Genomic DNA, 24,913 nt, shown 5'->3' on the forward strand with positions numbered 1-24,913 from the left:
AAATCATAGAAACATAGAACACTAGGACTGGAAGGAACCTTGAAAGGTCATCGAGTTCAGTCCCCTGACCTCATGGCAGGACCAAATACTGTCTAGACCATCTGATAGACATTTACCTAACCTACTCTTAAATATCTCCAGAGATGGAGATTCCACAACCTCCCTGGGCAATTTATTCCAGTGTTTGACTACCCTGACAGTTAAGAACTTTTTCCTCATGTCCATCCTAAACCTTCTTTGCTGCAGTTTAAGCCCCTTGCTTCTTGTTCTATCCTCAGAGGCCAAGATGAACAAGTTTTCTCCCTCTTCCTTATGATACCCTTTTAGGTACCTGAAAACTGATATCATGTCCCCCCTCAATCTTCTCTTTTCTAAACTAAACAAACCCAATTCTTTCAGCCTTCCTTCATAGGTCATGTTCTCTAGACCTTTAATCATTCTTGTTGCTCTTCTCTGGACCTTCTCCAAATCCTTCTTGAAATGCGGTGCCCAGAACTGGACACAATACTCTGAGGCCTAACTAGCGCAGAGTAGAGCAGAAGAATGACTTCTCATGTCTTGCTCACAACACACCTGTTAATGCATCCCAGAATCATGTTTGCTTTTTTTGCAACAACATCACGCTGCTGACTCATATTCAGCTTGTGGTCAACTAGAACCCCTAGATTCCTTTCTGCCGTACTCCTTCCTAGACAGTCGCTTCCCATTCTGTATGTGTGAAACATTGTTCCTTCCTAAGTGGAGCACTTTGCATTTGTCTTTATTAAATTTCATCCTGTTTAACTCAGACCATTTCTCCAATTTGTCCAGATCATTTTGAATTATGACCCTATCCTTCAGATTAGCTTGGTATCATCTGCAAACTTAATAAGCATACTTTCTATGCCAGTATCTAAATCGTTGATGAAGATATTGAACAGAGCCGGTCCCAAAACAGACCCCTGAGGAACCCCACTTGTTATACCTTTCCAGCAGGATTGTGAACCGTTAATAACTACTCTCTGAGAACAGTTATCCAGCCAGTTATGCACCCACCTTATAGTAGCCCCATCTAAGTTGTATTTGCCTAGTTTATTGATAAGACTATCATGCGAGACCATATCAAATGCCTTATTAAAGTCTAGGTGTACCACGTCCACCGCTTCTCCCTTATCCGCAAGACTCGTTATCCTATCAAAGAAAGCTATCAGATTGGTTTGACATGATTTGTTCTTTACAAATCCATGCTGGCTGTTCCCTATCACCTTGCCACCTTCCAAGTGTTTACAGATTATTTCCTTAATTACTTGCTCCATTATCTTCTCTGGCACAGAAGTTAAACTAACTGGTCTTTAGTTTTCTGGTTTGGTCTTATTTCCCTTTTTATAAATGGGCACTATATTTGCCTTTTTCCAGTCTTCTGGAATCTCTCCTGTCTCCCATGATTTTCCAAAGATGATAGCTATAGTTTTCTAGGATGCATTTCATCAGGCCCTGGTAACTTGCAGGCACCTAACTTTTTTAAGTGATTTTTAACTTGTTCTTTTTTTTATTTTATCTTCTAAACCTACCGCACAAATGAATCAGTTTAGAAACAGAACTACATCTAGAGGTAATTTCTATCAACAGAATGTTCTGCAAGCCATTTTAAACAGGAAAAACATGAGTTGTTTAAAAGCTCCTTAGCTGGGAATTTCATTTTTTACTAAATATGCAAACATTAAAAGTATTCATAATCCAATCATCTAAGAAATCAAGTACAGTGGGGCAAAGATTATATGAACTCAAGATTTAATTAATAAGAATCAACCTTGTTTTGTATTCTCCCTGCCCACAGCTGATTCTGCATACATGTGCTCAGGTGCATATCTATATTAAAGGCCAGAAAGTCTACATTTCCGTAATTACCGTTACAAGAAGATTCAAAATGCTCCCTTTAACTAGCTGGTACAGAATATTGACTAAATGGAAAAATCTGTAAAAGTCTTAAGCACATGAGTAACAATGAGACAAGTTCTATGAGAGTATTTGTGTGGTGTTTCCATCTGCATCCAAAAAGGACACAGGAGAAGCTATGCTCTTAGAATCCAATACAAAAAGACTAAAAAAAAAAAAAAAAAAAAAAAATCTTTACCCTGGATTTACTTTATAGACATTCTGCATATAGTGCCCTAAATCAGCAATGGACAACCAATGCTAGTGAGTGGGCTGCATGAAGGCTCTCCATCTCAGTGGGCCGCAACATTGTTGTAACCAAGATGGTCTCCTGGGATAGGGCAGTTTTTCTAACTGCACTTGCATATCTAGTATTTGTGCTGACTGATTGGATGAAGAGGGAACACATGGTGCTCACAGTCAACGTTGCAGTCAATCAGCACATACCTCACTTCACGTGCCCTTGCCTTAAGCACATTTCACTTTAATAACGCTGGCATGAAAAACTACACTGAAAAACAGGAGAATCTAGCAACCCTGTACATGGGCAACAGTTAACAATGTGGGCTACACACAGAATACCGATGTGCCGCACGTGGCCCACAGGTTGCTCGTCACTGCCCAAGATATTAACAGACATTTCAGCAATCTCCAAAGAGTTGACAGATCAAAAGGGAAGAGAATAAACAAACATTTTCCTTCAGCTTCTAACAAAAAACTCTGTACCCTCCTTCTAGTTATGGAGAACGTTATCAAGTCACATTGGGAGCAACTGAACAAAAAGATGCGGGACAATCACAAAAGCACTTGACATGATGCCTAAATTAAGACTGGCCTGCATCAGAGATCCCCTGCATCAGAGATCCTCAAACTGAAGAGCATGGCATATATTCTGGGGGTGGGTGAGAGACCCATTAGGTTAACAAAAAAAATCTGCACACATTTCACTCTCAGCAATGAATAACTAGCAAAGTTGATTCCTTCAGCTATATATGTAGGCAGGCCTGCACAGCATACAGCCTGCAAGCCACATGCAGCCCACAGGGGCTCAACTGTGCAGCCCGTGACAACTATGGGCAGCACAGCCACATCCGATCCGCCGGCTGGCCGGAGGACCGGAGCACCGCCAGGGAGAGGTAAGTGTAGCGATTCTCACCGCTGGGCTGCCAGAATGCAGCTCCGGCGCAAAGCAGCGGGGCGCGAGTCAGAGGGCCGGACACCAGCAGATGCCAGCGTGATATGGCGTCGTGACGTCACAGCTGGTGACTGCCGGATTCAAAAAGGCTCCAGCAGCCCCACAAACTGGAAGGCAAAAGCCAGGTAGGGGAGGGGAAGGGTCTTGTGCTGAGGGGAGGGGAGCAGGTCAGGAGAAAGGGGAAGGCACCAAGAGACAGGGTGCAAGAGAGACCAATGCCAGGGGGACAAGTGGAAACAATGAGGAAAAGGGCAGGAGGGGAGGTGTCAGTGGCGGGGGGGGGGGGGGGGACAGGATGATGCTGGGAGAGGAAAGAGTTCAGTATTATTTGGGAGAGGATCTGGCAACTCTACTTGCAGCCCGCAGCTGTTTTCTTTGGAAAAAGATGGCCTTCGCTGCTTTCCGAGTTGTGCAAGCCTGATGTAGGAGGGTCTATGTTAATTATGGAGAAATCACACATTTTTTGTAGGTTGGTTAGGGCAATAGTCTGTATAATGTTACCCTATATGAATCAATGTCTTACAGTTTTTAATATTTATATATTGATTTTTTTTTTTACTGGTGTATGAACTTGTGTGGTACGAGTGAGGAGAGCATAAACTACTACAGACACAAAGAAAGGGGGTGGAATCAAATAAGTCTGAGACTCTCTGGCCTGTACCATACTCTGAGGTCAACATAATTATTGCCAGTTATGCTAGTGACCATACTACTCCCTCAGAAGATGAGTTGGAAGCTAAGTTCACAGACCTTAAAGTAAACATCTTATATTGCAACTATGCATCAGCTTCTCCCACTCTTAATCAGTGACCTCAACCTGTACCGCTCAGGTAATTCAGTCCTGGAAGAACTCTTTCAGAAGACATATTAACAACATAACTGAAGTTCTCTATGAGAGCTTCATTGCCACATTTAAAAGTGAAATACATTTAAAATTTACCTTTGCCTTCTCTGATGTTCGTTTTCCACCAAATCCTCCAGCTCCAACAATAAACAATGAGAACTGATTATAGCACAACAGATCCTTTCCACAGTACGTGTTAACTGGAAGACAATATAAAATGAGAAGTTATATTCTTTTTTTGAGTACAGGCAGTCCCTGGTTACGTACAAGATAGGGACTGTAGGTTTGTTCTTAAGTTGAATCTGTATGTAAGTCGGAACTGGCGTCCAGATTCAGCCGCTGCTGAAACTGACCAGCGGCTGACTACAGGAAGCCCGAGGCAGAGTTGCTCTGCCCCGGGCTTCCTGGAATCAGCCTCTGATCAGTTTCAACAGGCTGAATCTGGACTCCAGTTCCGACTTAGATACAGATTCAACTTAAGAACCCCAGGTGTCCCCAAGTCAGCTGCTGCTGAAACTGATCAGCGGCTGATTCCAGGAAGCCCGGGGCAGAGCAACTCTGCCTCAGGCTTCCTGTAGTCAGCGCTGGTCAATTTCAACAGCGGCTGACGTGGGGACGCCTAGGGCAGAGCAGCTGGGGTGCTGCCGGGTTGGTCCAGTAGCGCCGCTGCGGGACCAACCGGCAGCGCCCCAGCTGCTCTACCACAGGCGTCCGGAGAAAAGCCTGGACTGCTGGGGGAGGGGTGGGGCATACTAGCTGCGCTCCCCCCCCCCCCCCCCCCCCCGCCCCCAACAGACCAGGGAGACGCGGGCAGGGGACCGAGACGCACCGCGGTCCTGCCACCCGGGTCCTCCGCGGCTTTGCTCCGTGTCTCCCTGGTCTGCTGGAGACCAGCAGACCAGGGAGACCGGGAGCAAAGCCTCTGAGGACGCCGGCAGCGGGACAACCGCGGCACGTCTGGGCTGTCCGCTATCCGCGTGCTCCCCTGCTTTGCTCCCCGTCTCCCTGGTCTGGGGAGACGTGGAGCAAAGCCCAGGAGCACGCGGGCAGCGGACAGCCCAGACGCACTGCGGCTGTCCCGCTGCCGGCGTCCTCAGAAGCTTTGCTCCCCATCTCCCTGGTCTGCTGGTCTCCAGCAGACCAGGGAGACGGGCAGCAAACCCTGTTCGTAACTGCGGATCCGACATAAGTCAGGGACTGCCTGTACTCCTCTCACTGTCCCCTCTCAGAGCCAATGGCTATTGAATAGCTTTCGTTGTATACATGCCAGGCAGCAGTCCTCTTCACAAATTAAGGGACAACGTCCTCACTTTTGAATGGCACAGTCATAAATCATTTCCTAACAAGTGAAGATTAATGTCCTGTTTAAAACTAAGCTATTATAGATGTTCTTGACACAAAAGTATTAAAATGAAAAAAATGAACTATCAAAATGCTGATGACATACCAAGTGCCAAAAAAATGGTTGACAACACACACAAAGTACTGAAATTAATGTTTATTTCAACATTTCACACATCATTAGCCATTTATTGAAATACTATAGAACTATGCCATAAAAAGTGATTTATTAAAAGCCATTAGCAATCCCCGATGAAAATAAAAATATTCAAGACCTCCGCTACAACAAATCAGCACTAATATTGCAGGAGAAAAAAGCAGCCCCCAAAAGAAGATTTAATTTAAGGTCACTTAGTTTTCTTTTTGTTCAAGTTATTTTTTATTTTGTTCAACTTGGAAGTATTTATAGTTACTTAGGTGAAACAGAAATCTATTTCCAGTGTGTTCTGACTTACCATTCCATTAGGACACAGACTTGCACTGATACTTAAACTTATTGTCAGTAGTGCACTACATCCACTTATTCTAGGTGCCTAGTTTCTCCCATAAGCAGGTGACCTTTATGATCAGATTTGTTACAGAAATAGGCTGGTTTGGATAAACTTCAACTTGACCTAAAGCTTTGGTTTCTATGTAGAAGTAAAGCATTACTAGAAGGATTAGAATGGAGAACGGTTTGTCAGACTGACCAATTAACTGGTAAAAAATAGTAAGGGCTGAGGTCAGGAATAAATATTGTTATTTTGAGGAAACAATAGGAGAAAAAAACCCTCAAAGAGTTCATGTAGAAATCTAAATAGTACACTATCTCCTTATTAGTCTCATTCTAAAACTTGAACCTCCCAATACTCATGTTATACAATCACCATGGCACCAGAAAGAGAGACACATATTTCATTAAAGAAAAATAGAGGTTATGGAGTTCTTGGACCCACTAAATTAATGTAAGAGCAGAAAAACATTAACAGAAGAAAATAAAAAAAAAATTCACATGTAATTTAAAAGATGCCCTTCCATAAAATTCAAGTTGAGAGTCAATTTAATTAGATGTTGAATTACATGCACACACACAAAGCTTTTTCAGAGAAACATGATTCAAGCAAATCAACGTCAGATAAGATGAAGTATTAAAAGTAAATTTTTTTCTGTTTGTGTATTCAGCTCCATCTCTCTGCTCATATGGGTAGAAGCATGAATATTCTATCAATTCTCTCTCAAAAAGGAGTACAGGCAGTCCCCGACTTACACGGATCCGACTTATGTTGGATCCGCACTTACGAACAGGGCTTTTCTCGCCCCGGAGCTCGCGGGCGGCGGGACCGCCCAGAGCGCAGCGGTCCTGCCACCGCGTCCTCCGGGGCAAGAAAAGCTGCTCCGGGTCTCCCTGGTGTGCTGGGGGGGGACTCCCCAGCACAGCAGGGAGACCAGAGCAAAGCCGCACAGGCAGCGGGACCCCGCTGCCCATGTGGCTTTGCTCCTTTGCCCCGGAGCATAGCCGCACAGGCAGCGGGGTCTCCCGCCTCTGCAGCTTTGCTCCTGTCTCCCTGCTGTGCAAAGAAGCAAAGCCGCAGAGGTGGGGGACCCCACCACCTGTGTAGCTTTGCTCCAGGGCAAAGGAGCACGGTCAGCGGGGTCCCGCCGCCTGTGCGGCTTTGCTCGGGTCTCCCTGGTCTGCTGGGGGGGAGGGGGCGCAGCTAGTGCGCTCCCCCCTCGCCCCTCCCAGCAGACCAAGCTTTTGTTGCAGGACGCCTGGGGTAGAGCAGCTGGGGTGCTGCTGGGTTGGTCCGGCAGGGACCTACCCGGCAGTGCCCCAGCTGTTCTGTCCCAGGAGTCCAGATTCAGCCGCTGTTGAAACTGATCAGCAGCTGATTCCAGGAAGCCAGGGGCACAGCAACTCTGCCTAGGGCTTCCTGTAGTCACCGCTGATCAGTTTCAGCAGTGGCTGAATCTGGAGCCAGTACCAACTTACATACAAATTCAACTTAAGAACAAACCTATAGTCCCTATCTTGTACATAACCCGGGGACTGCCTGTATTCTTAATTTCAAGTACCCTATCTATTTCACAGAACAGAGCAACATGCACACGCAATCACATATTTGCAAATTAATCTCATTTCTCAGCAGTCACTGGGCTTTGCAGCACAGAAGCTAAGAACTTAAACTGGTTTTAGGTTGAAAGTTATGGTTAGCAGAGATTAAATCTTTAAACTGTCAGCTTTGATTGAGTCTTCTTAATTAGAATATAGTTACCATCTAAGAGAATAAGTGCTCCTGAGCCTTTGTCAAGGATATCAGCAATAGTTGATTCAGAAGTTAACTGTCCTGAAAGAGAGAGAATAGGAAAACACAGATTGTAGTACAAAACATCTTAAAATGATAACACAACATGAATTTTCCAGGAGCATTTTAGCAAAGCTAACCACAAATATTCCCAGGTATGTAATTTCACACAAGGCAAGGGTTAGGACCTACAAGTGAGAAATCATTTATTTGTAATACATTCGTACAATGCAGGTGAGGTTTTTATTATAAAGAGAATCCATTCATAGTTAACAGTACATAGATATATGGTTAGACCCCCAATCCTGTAACTGACTCCTGCATCTTCTCAAGAGTCCACACTGAGGTTAAGATGCATTTGCCTCGCTGGAGACAGTTGCCCAATTGAGGCTTTAAGGCTTAACTAAAAGTCCAATTGACTTGTGATAAGCAAGGATGTAAATCTAATGTACTATTTTGCTATTTAAACCATGTTACCATACACCAGAATTTCCACAGTGCACTTTGACATACTCTTGTTTCAAGCAGCAACGTAAAAAAGTACATTGGAAAACTTTTAGTTCATAGTAGCAGGGTCTAAATGGCAACAGTCAAGCTAGTACCTTGTACGTTCACATCCTGGCTTGTTGTACGCTAGCTCATCATGTAGGCAAGCCCTTAGTCTACCAGAAGTTAAAATGCACTCAAGTCTGGAATTTTTATAGCCCTCTCAAGACTTAGACTGTCTCATTAATTTCACAATAACCATGTGAATGTTGAAGCTTATTCATATGGCTTTTCTCAGTAGAACCCTGAAACTGAGTCTACCAAAACCAGGATAACTCTCTAGGTGTACAAAGAAGAAAAAGCATGTACTGCAAAAGACTCTTATGAGACATAATATGCCACCATATTTCAGTCTCAAAATGTTTTACAACTTATTTTTTCAGTGATAGCTAAAGTTATAATTGACAAAGAACTTTTCTGATTGACGCTGCTTTTTTTCTATTAGACTTTTGATACTTTTTGTGTAAAGCTAATTTCATTGTTTCCCCATAGTACAAATACCTGCAGTTAGTTTCCTTCCCTCTGAGTACCACACAACAACAACAAAGGAGGAGAAACAAATTATATTTTGTGAAAGGTAAGAAAATTAAATTTTAAAACCAGAGACTGGAAGGCCTCTGAGGAGCAATAGTAGTACCTGAAACCACTGCCCAACACTTGTCTCAAAATGAAATAGGTTGCAAGTTGACTGACCAGCTTTTAAGGCAAAACATGCTGATGAAGCACATATAATTTATAGCAAAATACAGGACTATGTAGCACTTTAAAGACTAACAAAATGGTTTATTAGATGATGAGCTTTCGTGGGCCAGACCCACTTCCTCAGATCAAATAGTGGAAGAAAATAGTCACACGCTAAATAAGTGCAAAATACAGTGAATCAAAAGTATATACTTCTGAATCCACACAAAACATTCTGTTTATTTCAGCCCTTACAGCAGGTCCATTTCCCAAAAAGAACTATTTAAAAAAAACTTGAAAAATTAATGGTTCTATAAAGTCTTAACATTTTGTATCTCATATTAAATCTCCCGCTACAGGTTGGGCCTCCCTGGTCCAGAATCCTTGGGACCTGAGGGATCCCGAACCAGGGAGTTTTCAGACCAGGGAAAGTTGGCTGCCCTACTACCTGAAGCTCCCAAGGCTGGGCTCCCACTCTGCTTCCTGAGCACTGCCGCCAGAGTTCCCTGGGATTCCAGCCGGGACTGCTGGCCACAGATGGCCCCACTGCCGGTAAGGGTTCCCCAGATTCCCCAGCTGGGGTTTCCCAGCCTCCTGGCCCCACTGTCACCAGGAGTTCCTGGGGTTTCCCCATCCAGGGCCGCCCGTCTACCACCAGCCCCACTACCGGGGCCAGTCCTAATCCTGCTGGGGGTTACCCAGTCCAGGACCACCTGGCATCTGCCTGGCCTGACAGGCCTGATGGTGCGGGTTTCCTATCCAGGGTGGGGCTCCCCCTCCCTGCAAGCCCCACTGACGCCGAGAACTCCCTAGTCTGGCCGGGGCTCCACAGCCACTGCCTGACCCAGACAAGGCTTTCCAGCCCTGACTGCGTCTGCTCCTGGCCTCCCAGGCTCGTTGGTCCAGCAACATCTGTGGCCCTGCTGGACCATGTATGTTGCCAGACCTGAGAATCCCAGATTTGGGAGGTACATCCTGTACTTCTCTTTTATTTGCAAAGATCTTATGCTAAAAATTGCAGACAAGTTGCATCACAAAGACTAATTATGTGGTGCGGGACATGCAGAGTATTTATTTAGCCATTTCTTATATCCTCTGAAAGATAACGCTGCACATGGACCAATATTACCTATCACATTCCACTACAACTACTAATGCTGAATATCAAATAGCAGGCAAGTGATTGGTTTTGCTGTCTTCTGTCACTGGTACATAAAAATATAATTAAAAGAGCTTCTGAATCAAGAATACTAGCTATCAAGTAATGCAAAAAGCTGTGGTTAAAAATGTAGCCATTATCAAGCTAATGATTCCCCAGCCATAAACTCTTTTAACACAATCCATTTACAATTATTAAGCCCAAAATGTTCCGATTGTGCTCTCAATCATGACATGCTTTTTCTTATCATTCAAAGCTATAAAATACAGGTGTTTAAGCATAACCTTGAAAACTGAAACCAAACTTCTCTCAAAAAAGCATCTCCGGCACTCTTAGCCTGAATATTTTTACACTTTTAGGTCTGGTCTACACTAACAGCTTAGGTTGAACTTAGGTCCATTTTCTAAACAATGAGTCCGCACCACCAAGTCCGTTCGCCTGACTTTAAAGGCTGTTAAAAGTTAATCTTGGTACTCCTGCTTTTAATGAAGAATAACTAAGTTTGACCTTGCATGGCTAACTTTAGGATAATTCAGATGCAGTACTGTAAACGTTCTTGGCCTCTAGGAGGTGTCCCACAATTCCCCAATCTGACCACTCTGCCCAAGAATTTGATCTCTTTTGCTCTCCAGGTACACAGGAAAAGTCCCAGGAAGATCTGAATTTCAATTCCTGTTTGACCAGCATGGCGAGTAGACCTCAGAACAGGTAGTACATCTCAGCATGAATGCTGAAAGTTGCAAACAAGCTCCAGCATGGCACGTGCAAGAGAACCTAGACCTGATTGCTGTGTAAGGGAGAGGCATCTTTTCAGGAAGAACTACAAAGTGACAAAAGAAATGCTGATTTCTATGCCAAGAATGCACAGGGCACGGTGGAAAAAGGGTACACCAGGAACGCTCAGCAGTTGTGTGTGAAAAATAAAGGAGCTCAGGCAGACATACCAGAAGACAAAGGGGGCAAACAGATGGTCTATGGCATTGTTGCAAACATCCCACTTCTTTGAGCGATTGCATAGGATTCTGGAGGATGGGACCTGACGTGTTCTAACCAAATCCGTTGATGCCTCCCAAGACACTCCTCTGGAAGCCTCGGGTAACAGCATGGAGGACAGTGTGCAGGTGGAGGAGGAAAATGGTCAGCGGAAGAGCAAAGCATCCCATCCCACTGACAACCAGAACCTGTTTATAAAACTTTGGAGCTAAACCCCTCCTCCCAGGACGTATCACTTCCTTGTATAAGCTTTACATCTGAAGTTTTCAAAAGGAGTCCGTGGCAGTAAGCATTAAATTTAGATCCCTTTCTCAACTAGACTCTCGAAAATTTTCATCTATGACCATTACAAAGCTCTGCTAAGAAGCTTGTGTTTTCCAATGATTCTGCAGTCAAATTAATTGTATTATAAAGCTTCAGGCTATCAAAAATCTTTAGCAGGTGACTATGTTTGAACGTTTTGTGTCTAATTGATCATCTTAGTACAAAACTAGTGTTCGCAATATCTCTTTGTTGTAGTCTTCCTCTGGGCATCCTTTAATGTGCCTTGCTTCAAAGCTCTCAGAGAAGAATGAAAAGATTCCTTGATCCAGTATGCCTTTGTTTCTTTCATAGTATTTTATGGAATTAAAATTTAGTTTCAATTGTTTTATAAATCATTGTCTCCATGTTTGACCCATGAGCATGTAGCAAAGGGAAGTCCTTGTGTTTTATAGTCTGTCCCTGGCTCTCCTCTTTCCTACTCTCTGTTTTCATTTTTGAATTTAAGTTCCTTTCCTTTTCAACCTCTCCTCCCCTTTTTGCCTCTTACTGTCTGTTGCCCATTCTCCAGCCCTTTTCCACCTCTTATTTTTACATCCTGGCCCTGGCCGCTGGAGCACTCCTCACCCCCGACCAGGGCCACCAGAGCAATGGATACCCACCCATGCAATCTGCAGCTCCAGCCCTGGGGAAGGGCTGAAGCTAGGCTGCCCTGCTGCTTCATGGGCAGAACAGCCACCAGCCATGCAGCCCCACCCTGGAGCAGCTGAACAGACACTACGTGACTCTGCTGAGGAGGTGGGTGGGCCTCAAACTGTTGGTACACGCCCATGCAGGCACACACCATAGCGGGAACACTGTCTACCACCATTCTGCACTTGCTCAACCTGTCATTGAACTGCTCCTTACTGTGGTCCAGTGCATAGATTCATAAACCACAGGAGTAGGGGGCAGGCTAAGTCTCCAAAGATCACTATTGGCATTTCAACACCTCCAATGTTAATTTTACAGACTGGGAAGAAAGATCCATCTCTCAGCTTTCTGAAGAGACTGGAATTCCTAAAGAAAAGGGTGTCAATCACCTTTCCCAACCATCCCACAGGAATGTCAGTGAAAGAGCTCTTATGATCCACCAGCAATTGCAATACCATTGAGAAGTTCCGCTTGCAGTTTATCTTCTCTTTGTCAAAGTGGCGAGATAGGGATGTGCATTCCACCTATTGCCCCACCACAGTTAGAGAACCCATCACGACAAAACCCTCCACTGTGTCCTGCACATTTCCCAGAGTCACTACCCTTCACAGAAGAAGGGTATGATTGCCTTGGCTACCTGAATCACAACAGGCCCCACTGTAGATTTCCCACCTCCAGACTGATTCCCAACTGACCAGAAGCTGTCTGGTGTTGCAAGCTTTCACAAGGCTATTGCCACTCACTTCTGAATGGTCAGAGTGGATCTCATTCTGGTATTGCTGCACGTCAGGGTTGGGGAAAGCAGTATGCACACTTGCACGCAAGTGGCCTTATGCACTGAAAAGTTTTGCAGCCACTGCTGATCATCCCATAACCACATAATTATGTGGACCCACTATTCTGTGCTTGTCACATGGCAGAACAGAAGTTCCAGTGCGTCAAGAGGATTGAATGCCACCAGTGCCGAACTAGTTTCTGTTCATGGCCTCCTCGCATTCTTCCTCACTCTAGTGATTCCTGGATAGGCTGTGGCCATACCACAGTATATGACGCAAGATACTTGCTATGATTGCTACAGCACTCTCCTGCTGAACAGGGTCCATGCTTACCCTTCTAAGGCATCTGCACAGATAGCCAGGGGAAAAAAGGGTGTGAAAAGACTGATTGCTGCTGCTTTCACAAAGGCAGGGGGCAGGGGGGAGAGGGAGAGAGAGAGGAGATGAGTGCATTAGGGAACACTGGTGACATGTACCCAGACCAACTGCATTGTTGTGGTCCCATTGAGAACTAGAAGCCTAACCCAGAAAGCAAAGGGATGGCAGGAATTGTAGGTTAGCTACCACAGCACATCTCTATAAAAGGTCGACAGTGGCCACCCTAATAGGGACGCACTATGTCGAACTCTTGTGCACCTTCAACTTTATAAAAATCAGGTGCTAAAAATGATCAACTTTAAAAAACTCAACCTTATCTCTTTGTGCTGACAAGACTTTAGACCTCTAGGGAAGCAAATCAAAATTCCTGCATTTGACCAATTAAAATGTGGTCATTCCTTCTGAAGCACCTGACATTGGCTAAGGCTAGATGGACCAGTTGTCTGATCCAATAAGGCTGTTCTTATCTTTGTATGTAATGAAGTTTTATAAAACAAGAATATTTAATTTATTGGATAATCAGGGTCCATGTCCAATGAAAACATTTTTCAATGAAAATTTTGAAGGCAAGGGACAAGTGTCTGTCTTCGCACATGTCTCTATTAGGTCAAAAAGCTTCTCTGTCTCACCCACAGAATTTGGCCCAATAAAAGATATTACCTCACTCAGTTGATTTTTGTCTTTCTAAAATTAAAACACTCAGTTGATCTCACTCTAAGTCTAATAGACAAAAGGACATAAATAATGTAATGAAGTGCAGTTTCTGGAAAAAAATTCTGACAACTTATGATATCAACTCCCAAAGGTAATTAACAATATATGTCTAGTTAATTAGTTGATAATGAGCTATATATACACACCCACACCATGAAGCTAATTTAGGTTTAGTAAACCATTCAATATTCTGTTTCAGGCAGCTAAGCAGAAAGCCAATTGATGCCTTGTTTTTACAGAGTACACCATAGCAAATATAAGCTAGTTGTCAGACAAAAAAAAAACAATACCATTTTATTTTTTTTAAACAGAACATCTTATTGAAAAGTTCCCATACTAACATGAAGAAGTCTCATAGAAAATACAGAATACAATGTGCTATAGAAACCAGTTCAAAACAATGTATTCTTATTTCCATATGCAATGTTGATACAAAAGAAAAGGAAGATGCTGTCATGGTGAATATGAAACTATCAGAATAAAGAACTGACCTGAGGTTGGAAGTGTTTTATACAACTCCAGATATTGCTCACCGTGCAGCAGCTGTGTAAAGATAAGCAGCATTATAATGATAATCAGTATCATTTGCCACCACTTCCCACATCCCTGTCATAAGCAATTATTTAGATGCAGATATTTTGAAAACGTGTTCAGAATGAACACATATTACTACAACATAAAGAGAAGTGAGAAATTATATCAAGTTCTTTCTACACCTGGATATTTTTAAACTGCACCAAGGCTATAAAATACCAGTAGAAATTGTCAAATTCATTATTTCAAATGTTTTGTTTGTTATTTTGAATATAGGAATTATTTTGATACGTTCATCTTTGGAAATTGCTGTAATAGTCTGAAATCTATCAGCCTAATGTACAGTCATGCAGTATTTTGGTGGAATACACAGAATGTGGGAAGATTTGGGTTAGATATTAAGGAAAATTTGCAGAATACAAGATAGTTCAGCACTATAACAGGTTACCTAATGGAGGTTAGGAACCCCCAACTGTAAGAATGGGATAGCAATCACTAGTCAGTGATTGTCTATGTATATTTACTTCTGCTTTGAAAAAGGCATGTAGACTTGATCCTTTCAGATTCCTGACAGCCCAACATTTTTACTTTTCTAAAATACTAATCAGGAAGAAGCCATTAAAAAGAAATATGGGCAATTTTACTGCTAGGTTAATCTCTGTTGACTACCCATTATGTGTCAATAACTCCAAAAACAACAAAAAACAGTCAGCACTAGCCTACGCACATTTCAATTTGAAAAAAATTCTAAGCATTTCCCATTACTAAAAATTTCAAAATTACAAACTACAGAACTTTTCTATCCTCAGAAATCATCTTAAAATGAAAGGCTTTCAAAACAGAATGTCAATGAGATGGACAGCAGTGAAAATTCCAGGTTTTCTAATTTTTAAGTATCTGTTAAAATATTTCCAGAATATTTATGCTATCCTTTTAATCAGTGACAAGGCTCCTGCAGTAAAGACCAGCTTTCATAATGTTCAGCACTGAACAGTTATGATTAACTGTTCATTCACACCTCGAGCAACCATTATAGGTTCTCAAATACTACTGAAAATGCTTTCAGTACTGCAGCAGATTTTATGCCATGCAATAGGATTGTACTGAATGACACCAAGTTCCTGAATCTAAAATTATATTAAAAATAGTTCAGATGTTAAAAAACGACCTTTTAAAAATGTCTTAAACATCCCGGCTATAACTAAGTGCTTCGAACATTCAGTGTTACTAGATGGTAAACAATCCAACTGTGTCTAGACTACACCTCTGTTGACAGAGGCACGTAGATTAGGCACATCGAAATTGCTAATAAAGCAGGGATTTAAATATGTTTAGCATAAACATGGCCACTGCTTTTTTTCGAAATGGAGATTTTTTTTGTTTTGTTTTTTCCCCCCGAAAAAAAAAAGGCAGTCTAGATGTGGATCTGTTGAAAATAAACCCTTTTTCAACCAATCCTATAAATCTCATTTTTTGAGAAATACAGGATCGGTCGAAAAAGGGTTTATTTTCAACAGATCCATGTCTAGACTGCCTTTATCGAAAAAGCTCCATTTGGAAAAAAGTGGCAGCCATGTTTATGCTAATGAAGCATGGGATATTTAAATTCCTGCTTCATTAGCAATTTCAACATGCTTGATTTGCATCCCTCTGTCAACAGAGAGGTGTAGTCTAGACATAGCCCCAGATTTGTAATGCAGAGAATTAGAAAACACACAAATCTTCAGGAGAACTGTAATTACTCCATGAATGTATGGGACCAGGGTAGAGAACAAAATTACACGACCATTCCCAGGATACAGATAATGATCTGTTGCTCTTCTTCTCTTAGCCTATGCATGAAACGTGGTAAGAACAGATATTACACTATTTTGGGGGGGGGGGGGGAAGAGGTGGTCTCCCTCAGTTTTGTGAAGCATTGTTTTTTCCTTAGCTTCTCACAAACGTAAGAGGAATCCCAGTCAACAAAAAACAAGACAACTGTGAAAACATTCCCTATTGGGTCATAGAATTGCAACTAAAATAAAACAGCCTTATCTTCAGACAGCTCCTTAGCTTTTATGCAGGCCACAGTCCTAGTACGGAAAATGCTATAATTTTTACATTTTACACTTTTTAAAAATGTTTCAGCTATGAATACTAAATTTCTGATGACATGTTATTGAAGACAGTTTTAAATAATGTATACTTGTTTAATAGATAAATATCTACATAGATCTATGCAGACAAACAGTTTGAAGAGTGTTCATCTGTTTGCACTTTGAAGAGTTTTTTTTTTTTTTTTAAATAAAGATGATGTTGCTTTTCCAGCAAGATTCCTACTTCAAATAAAAAGAATCAAATAAACATACCCATGAGAATCATAAGCAGCTTAGGGGGAAAAACAACACCTATATCAAAGGAGTAGGTAACTCATTTCCCTAAGGTTACAAAAATCAGAGCCTGTTACTTTTTCCTCTTTTTACAGCAACAGCGAAGTTTTGGTGCATATACTGTGCCATTTCAATTATAGTCAATCTATAGAGCATGTAACAAAATAAATTGAAATGTTTAACTCACACATACCTTTGTAAAGTCAACATTCAGTCCTGGAACACTAGAAAGCCCACCATCCAACATAGAGGCCTGAGCTGGGATGACTCCAAAGCTAGGTAAACAACAGAACTCTTCACTGCCTTCAAAAAGAAATTTTAGATGATCTGGATCCTTTGTTGACATTCCCACACCAAGAGCGTACAAAATTGGTTGCAAATGAGTATAATTATACATCACTGTGGGCAGCTTCTGGCCAATAAATCTGCTCTGTAGATTAAAAAATATAGTATAAATAAAACTTAAATGGTATATAGTATTTGATATCAATTTACTTTCTGCAGGCACAATCATCATATAGTTGCAACTTAATATATTAACAGTCTTGCTAGGATAACTTATCTGCTCTGTCATAATTGGAAACATATTTCTGGAACTGAAGTAGCATTGTTGGTTTTCCTTTAACTATATTCCGTAACAACAAATATACTGTTAGGATGCCCTATCTATATCATTATGGAAGATATGGCAATGAAGAACCTCATCCTGCAAATCACAGTATGCAGTATTTTTAAAAAAAACCACACACACACACACACACACAACAAGGGACCAGAGCCAGCCCAAGCTACGGGCTGACCCAGCTACCGCCTGGGGAACCCCATTGTAGGGGGCGCTGTGCGGGGCTGCTGGGCCGTGCAGGGGCAGGGCCGCACATGCGCCAGGCGTCTGGGGACAGGGCTGCACTTCTGGGGCACACGAACAGCTCAGGCCGGCCCTGCAAGTGACAGCTATATAAAGAATCATGAATAAAGACCAGGGGTGGGCAATAATTTTTGACCGGTGGCCCCAGGCTACCCCGGAAGGGGAGGGGCCAGGACATTTCCGGGCTTCCCCACCCATAGACCCTGACTGTTCTGAGGGTGAGGAGTGCTCAAAGTCTTTGCCTGCCCTCCCAGGAGAACCACAAGCTGTTCCCTCTAGGTACCCGTGCCCCTGGTGGTGGGAGGAGAATTTGCATGTTCCCCTCTGCTGCCCCCAGATCAATCAGGGCCTGGGGAGGGGAAGTATGTGAAGTCTCTCACTCCCAGCCCCCTCTGTGCAAGGGAGCACGGCACTTAGACTCAACCCCTAGCTGAACAGCAGCTGGTGGTCGACTTTAAGAGCTGAGCTCCTTGCAGGGCAGAAGGAGATTTTGCACTCTCCCCCCTCTACCACTAGTCCAATCAGGGCTCGGGGGTGGGGGGAGCACAGTAAGTCTGCTCCCACCCTGCCAGGAGTATGCGGCACTTCTAAGCACCACGCACTCCACGCAGGGCAGGGCGGGAGGAAACTTTGCACACTTCTCCCCACCCCCACACTCCGATTGGCCTGAGGGCGGGGGGAGTGGCAGGGCCTCCACGGGCTGGATCAACTTTCTTGGTGGGCCGGATTCGGCCCATGGAGGCCCTTTTGCCCACCCTTGATAAAGATCAATGTTAATAAAAAAGAGTGAACACTGTAATAGCCAGCCCATTCCACTTAGAACAGTGTTTCTTAAACTTTTTAAGATAGGGAGACACCAAGGATTTTTGTGTTGAGCAAAAGCAAAAGGCTTGCCCCATTAAAGGCAGCCATTCCCCAGGGAAAAGTTGTTGCCCAAAAAAAACCCCACCCACAAAAAAAGGAGGCTTGTCCCTTTAAGGGTGGCCATTTTGAATTCTGTTCTCTCCCCAGCACATGGGTGTGCCACAGAACACACTTCAAGAAACAGACTTAGAACTTGTGGGTGGGTAAAGCAGCCATGTGAAATAAGAAAAAGAACTTCACAAAGAGCCTTTTCTGTCAGATAAATACCAGAGATGTGCTGTCTTCTCCATTGTTCTGAACAATATCCTATTTAGGGTGTCTGAATAAGTGCAAGAAGTAGTAAGTCTTATAGTTTAAATGTATATATCTAGATTCAAAAGTGCTACCACCAATTAGAGAAAATAGAATAGGGTGCAAGTTTATTATTTCTGCTCTAGTTCACATCTGTAAAGCGACCTTTAGAGAAGGCAAGCGAAAGGTTCTGATCACTTGCTCAGAGCAACCATATCTCTTGCTTTGGGTGATTTGATAGCTATAAGCTGAGTACTTTGAAGAAACATTTTTACTTACCGGATCAAAATCTGAAGAAGCTGATCTAGTATTGCTTGTGGAATTCATGAAAACTCCTTCAGACTCTATTTGACTTAGCACATCATTCAATATGCTTACTGACTCTGGAACAAACAAAAGGGAACAAATGGTTTTACAATAACTAAAGAAGCCTTGCAAAAATCTACAAAAGTGGATCCTTCTTCCAATGACGTATGGGTGTGTGAGAGTCAATAAACAGAGATTTCTGTAAACATATTTAGTTCTGTACCTTACTGATTCCTACAAACCATGAGACAATTATATTTCACAGATGTTCTACTGTCTCAATAATGCTGAGCTGTGATTCATAACGAAAGAAACAACAAGATTTATTTCAAGCATGTGACAGGACTAGAATAAATGGTTCTGTACAACATTATCCTGGTCAGGCAACCAACTCCATAACTGTATATGAAATTCTACTTCCCAGATATATGATAAACCTCCCAAATCCAGGGCTCTCTGGTCCAGCAACATCCATGGTCTGGCAGGATGTTGCTGGATCAAGGAGCTCGGGAGGCCAGGAGCAGAAGGCAGCCATGCGAATACCACAGCAGCTGGGCCTGGTGGCAGATCCCCAACCAGGCTAGGAAATCCCCGACATGGGGAGCCCTGCCCCTGCTGGGGAACCCCTGAAGTCAGCGGGACCAAGTGGTGAACAGGAAGTCCCTGCCGCAGCCAAGGAACCCCCAGCAGGAGCAGAACTGAGCCCAGCAGCAGGGCCAGTGGCAGCTGGGCAGCCCTGGACTGGGGAATCCCAGCAATCTGGGGGAGGGATAGCTTAGTGGTTTGAGCATTGGCCTGCTAAACCCAGAGTTGTGAGTTCAATCCTTGGGGAGGCCATTTAGGGATTTGGGGCAAAAATTGTCAGGGATGATACTTGGTCCTGCTGTGAAGGCAGGGGACTGGACTCGATGACCTTCAAGGTCCCTTCCAGTTCTAGGAGATAGGCAACCTCCATTAATTTAAAATTTAATTTAACCCCAGCGGCAGCAGGTCCAGGCGCTCCAAGAATCCCCATTAGCAGTGGGGCTGGAGTGGCCAGATGGCCCCAGAAAAGGAACAGGAGCAGGGCCCAGAGGCTGCAGGGAGCCTTAGCTGGGGAGCCCAGGGAACCCCCAGTGGCAGCGAGACCAGCAGCAGCCAGGTATTGTGGCTGGAATCCCAGGGTGCTCTGGCATCAGCAAGTAGGTAGCAGGGTGGGAACCCAACCTTGGGAGCTTCAAGGGGAGGAGCCTGGAAGTGGGGCAGCCAGAAGGGAAGCACTGACCTCCCCTGATCTGGCAAACTCCCTGATTCGGACCCTTGGATACCAGACCAGGGAGGTCTAACCTGCAAGAACATGTTCTAACCTGCAATAACATGTTAAAAGAAGATATCTTTCACACCATTAACTAATTTTGTCAAAAGCCAGAGTTAGAACATATTTTCTCCTATTAATACTTACTTCTTTTGAGTGTTTTAAAATAATGTTTTCTATTAATTATCCCTCTCTTCAAGCTGGGGTAAACAACAAGTTGAAGCTAGGGCAAGGTCGTGATTTCAAAAGACACACATTACAGCACAAATGGGTCAGTAAAGTACATATGGTGGTGGTTTTCTCCACCTCCTACCCCTAATCAAGCAACTGCTGCTCAGCACCTGGTCCAGCATCTGGGAGTGATTCAGCCATTAGGGATATAAAAAAAAAGATTTTAAAAAAGTAACCATATAACTGTTAAAAATAATAGCAATTGCATGCTACTGCAGGCTCTGCAGTATGAAGCTTATACAGGCAGTGCCCAACTTACGCGGATCCGACTTACGCGGATCCCACTTATGTCGGATCCGCAGTTACGAACGGGGCTGCCCCGGAGTACACGGACTGCGGGACCTCGCAGTCCCGCCGCCCGTATACTCCGGGTGAGAAAAGCTGCTCTGCGTCTCCCTGGTCTGTAGACCAGGAAGACGCGGAGCAAAGCCCGGAGGGGCCTGGGCTGCCCCGCTGCCCGAGCCCCCCCGCGGCTTTGCAAAGCCTCGGGGAAGCCGGCAGCAGGGCAGCCCAGGCGCGCCTGGACTGCTCTGCTGCCGGCTTCCCCGAAGCTTTGCAAAGCCGCGGGGGGGCTCGGGCAGCGGGGCAACCCAGACGCGCCTGGGCTGCCTCGCTGCCGGCTTTGCAAAGCAGCGGGGCGGGGCTCGGGCAGCGAGGCAGCCCAGGCACGCCTGGGCTGCCCCGCTGCCGGCTTCCCCGAGGCTTTGCAAAGCCGCGGGGGAAGCCGGCAGCGGGACAACCCAGACGCCCCGCGGCTGTCCCGCTGCCGGCGTCCTCAGAGGCTTTGCTCCCCGTCTCCCTGGTCTCCAGCAGACCAGGGAGACGGGGAGCAAAGCCGCGGAGGACCCAGGCGGCGGACCGCAGTGCGTCTCGGTCCGCCGCCCGCGTCTTCCTGGTCTGCTGGGGTGAGGGGGCGCAGCTAGTATGCCCCCGCCCCCCAGCAGACTAGGCTTTTCTCCGGACGCCTGTGGCAGAGCAGCTGGGGCGCTGCTGGTTGGTCCCGCAGTGCCACTCTGGGCGCTACTGGACCAACCCAGCAGCACCCCAGCTGCTCTGCCCCAGGCGTCCTGATTTAGCCGCTGCTGAAACTGACCAGCGCTGACTACAGGAAGCCCGAGGCAGAGTTGCTCTGCCCCAGGCTTCCTGGAATCAGCTGCTGATCAGTTTCAGCAGCAGCTGACTTGGGGACGCTTGGGGTTCTTAAGTTGATTCTGTATGTAAGTCACAACTGGCGGTCAGTTTCAGCAGCGGCTGAATCTGGACGCCAGTTCCGACACATACAGATTCAACTTAAGAACAAACCTATAGTCCCTATCTTGTATGTAACCCGGGGACTGCCTGTATTGAAGAGACAACAGTGCAGCCAGTTGACCAGGAAGCATATCCAGAAGCCAGTTTATGCACCAGCTTCTGGCCACGCTCCTGAGAAGCCAGCTATCACTTCACGCTGCAGGCTCTGATCCTGCAGATTCTGCAGCATAGGGAGGTAACCAGCTCCCTGAGAGCAGAGCTCGCAGCCAGGAGCTAGCTTATAAGCTGGCTACTGGAAAGCACCAGGTCCCAGCTGCCAGACTTGCTCCCAGGGAGCAAGCTATGTTTATACTGCAGAGCCTGAAAGCAACAGGGCTAGCAGCCAGGAGCCAGTGTGCACCGGCAGGACAGAAGAGTTTATGAGAAATCTTTCAAAATAATAGGCAAGCTATTCCAACATCCTTGTTAGCCTCACTTCGCAAGGTTTTGGAATAGTGGTTTATTTTGAAATTTGGCTGTGCCAAATTCCGAAATAAGCTATTTTGATGTAAGGGTGCTGTGTAGCCACACTCTTAAAGCCCTATCAGCCATCGATGAGAGACTGCTGGTAGAAACTCAATCTGGATAAAGTTAGTAATCCCAATACCAAACTTTCAAAAAGTCTCCAAAAGATCCCCCAGCGGGATGAGTAATGGTCATTATTTTTCTTTATCTCCTTCTTCCAAGAAAGTAGAGGGAAGGATCTTTTGTTCATCTGCTTCTTACATTTAATTGTTCTCAATAATTCCACTTCTCCCCCTCACCCCTGCTCCTACTCCACTGACAGGAGGCTGTCCGCAGGCTCCAGCAGCCTGTTCTGTTGTGGGCTGCTACAGGCTCTGGCTCCACACTGCACTGCTGTAGGTCCAACCCTGGCCACACTGCCACGGGCTGCTGCTGGCCCTGGTCCCGCTGTGAGGGGCTCCCGGGACCTGTCGAGGGCTTGGGCATATAAAATGGGGCTGGAGGGTTGCCAGCTCCAGCCCCAACCCTCATCCCACTGCCATGGGCTACCAAGAGTTTGAACTCCTGTCCTGTGGCAGCCCACAGGGTTTGACTCTCTAGTTCCAGCCCTGCACTATCACAGGCTGTCAATGGCCCCATCTTGTGCTGCGGGTGTTGCCCCGGATTTGATCTCAATGCTGTAATCTGCAGGGGGCTGTTGACGGCTCCAGCCCTACTGCTGCAGGCTGCTTAGAGCTACTGCCAGCCCCAGTTCCTGCCCTGTTGTTTCAGCTTGGCCCCACTTTTGAGCTGCCCTCCTGTCATTAGACTATCAGGCTCTGTGATCCAGGAACATCTGTGGTTCATGCGGGACCAAGGATGTAGACAGACCAGAGATTGCTGGTTTTGGGAGGTGCAACCTGTGCTAGCATTTGCAATCTGAGGATGGCTTATTCCTCAGCAGCTGCTAAACAAGCCCACAATGCCCCTCCCACCTACCTCTCGCTAGAATGCCAGAGCTGTTTTTCAGATGAAAACCTTGCAACCATGATTCATGTTTATGTCTTCTTAAAATTAGATTCTTGATATGCATTTTATATGGAACTATACATTAAGGCATCTGGAAACTTCCACGTTCTGCAGCAGTGTAAGCCCCATTATTTAATGGTGCATTGGCAGAAGCACATGCCACCCCACCATAAAGCCCTAATTCTGCAGTGTAACTATCACAAAAGAGGTAAGCATCATTCTGCAATGCAACAGCAGGAGTGCTGTAACAAAGACATGAGAAGTAATTCTTCCACTTTGTGCTGATAAGGTCTTCACTATAGTATTGTGTCCAGTCCAGTCGCATTGTATATCAAAGATAAAGTAGATTGTAAAGAAATAAAAAGTGATGGAATGGAGAAGAGAGAGTCCATTTGGGCAAAAATCACATTGGGAAAGAAAACTATCAGATCCTCCCCTGGGATAGTGCTTGGGGTGTGTTATAGACCACCAGGATCCAATTTGGATATGGTTAGAGACCTCTTTAATGTTTTTAATGAAGTAAATACTCATGGGAACTGCGTAATCATGGGAGATTTCAACTTTCCAGATCTAGACTGGAGAACAAGTGCTAGTAATAATAATAGGGCTCAGATTTTCCTAGATGTGATAGCTGATGAATTCCTTCATCAAGTAGTTGCTGAACCAACAAGGGGGGATGCTATTTTAGATTTGGTTTTGGTGAGTAGCGAGGACCTCATAGATAAAATGGTTGTAGAAGACAACCTTGGCTCGAGTGATCATGAGCTGATTCAGTTCAAATTAAATGGAAGGATAAACAAAAATAAATCTGAGACTAGGGTTTTTGATTTCAAAAGGGCTAACTTTAGTCCAATCAACTTCCCTAACTAATTTCCTTAATTTACTAAAGAAGTTATGGATCTTAAAGTGGAGGAGGCCTGGAATTATTTTAAGTTAAAGTTGCAGAAGTTGTCAGAAGCCTGTATCCCTAGAAAAGGGAAAAAATTTATAGGCAGGTGTGTTAGACCAAGCTGGATGAGCAAGCATCTCAGAGAGGTGATTAAGAAAAAGCAGAAAGCATATAAGGAGTGGAAAATGGGAGGAATCAGTAAAGAAAGCTACCTTATTGAGGTTAGAGCATGTAGGGACAAAGTGAGAAAGGCTAAAAGTCAGGTAGAGTTGGACCTTGCAAAGGGAATTAAAACCAACAGTAAAAGGTTTTATAGCCATATAAATAGGAAAAAAAACAAAAAAAGAAGAAGTAGGACCGCTAATTACTAAGGATGGAGTGGAGGTTAAGGATAATCTAGGAATGGCCCAATATTTGAACAAATATTTTGCTTCAGTCTTTAATGAGGCTAATGAAGAGCTTAGGGATAATGGTAACTTAACAAATGGGACTAAAGATAAGGAGGTAGATATTACCATATCCGAGGTAAAAGCCAAACTTGAACAGCTTAATGGGAGTAAATCGGGGGGCCCAGATAATCTTCATCCAAGAATATTAAAGCAACTGGCACATGAACTTGCAAGTCCATTAGCAAAAATTTTTAATAAATCTCTAAACTCAGGGGTTGTACCATTTGACTGGAGAATTGCTAATATAGTTCCGATTTTTAAGAAAGGGAAAAAAAGCG

At 44.5% G+C, this 24,913-nt stretch overlaps 1 protein-coding gene across 3 annotated transcripts in view; it reads right to left on the reverse strand.

The window, feature by feature from the left end:
* HSD17B4 (hydroxysteroid 17-beta dehydrogenase 4) overlaps nucleotides 1–24,913 on the reverse strand; it is a 167,663-nt gene that overhangs the window by 105,618 nt on the left and 37,132 nt on the right. For all 3 annotated transcript variants that reach the window (XM_075931960.2, XM_075931959.2, XM_006134501.4), the window contains exons 12-16: nucleotides 18,983–19,086; nucleotides 16,877–17,113; nucleotides 14,269–14,320; nucleotides 7,547–7,618; nucleotides 4,050–4,153 (exon numbers count right to left, since the gene is read on the reverse strand). In XM_075931960.2, coding sequence (XP_075788075.2) covers nucleotides 4,050–4,153; nucleotides 7,547–7,618; nucleotides 14,269–14,320; nucleotides 16,877–17,113; nucleotides 18,983–19,086 — 569 coding nt within the window. The remainder of the gene's footprint in view (nucleotides 1–4,049; nucleotides 4,154–7,546; nucleotides 7,619–14,268; nucleotides 14,321–16,876; nucleotides 17,114–18,982; nucleotides 19,087–24,913) is intronic.

The sequence above is a fragment of the Pelodiscus sinensis genome, chromosome 6, assembly GCF_052426305.1.
Source record: "Pelodiscus sinensis isolate ZL-2025 chromosome 6, ASM5242630v1, whole genome shotgun sequence".
In the NCBI taxonomy this organism is placed as follows: domain Eukaryota; kingdom Metazoa; phylum Chordata; order Testudines; family Trionychidae; genus Pelodiscus; species Pelodiscus sinensis.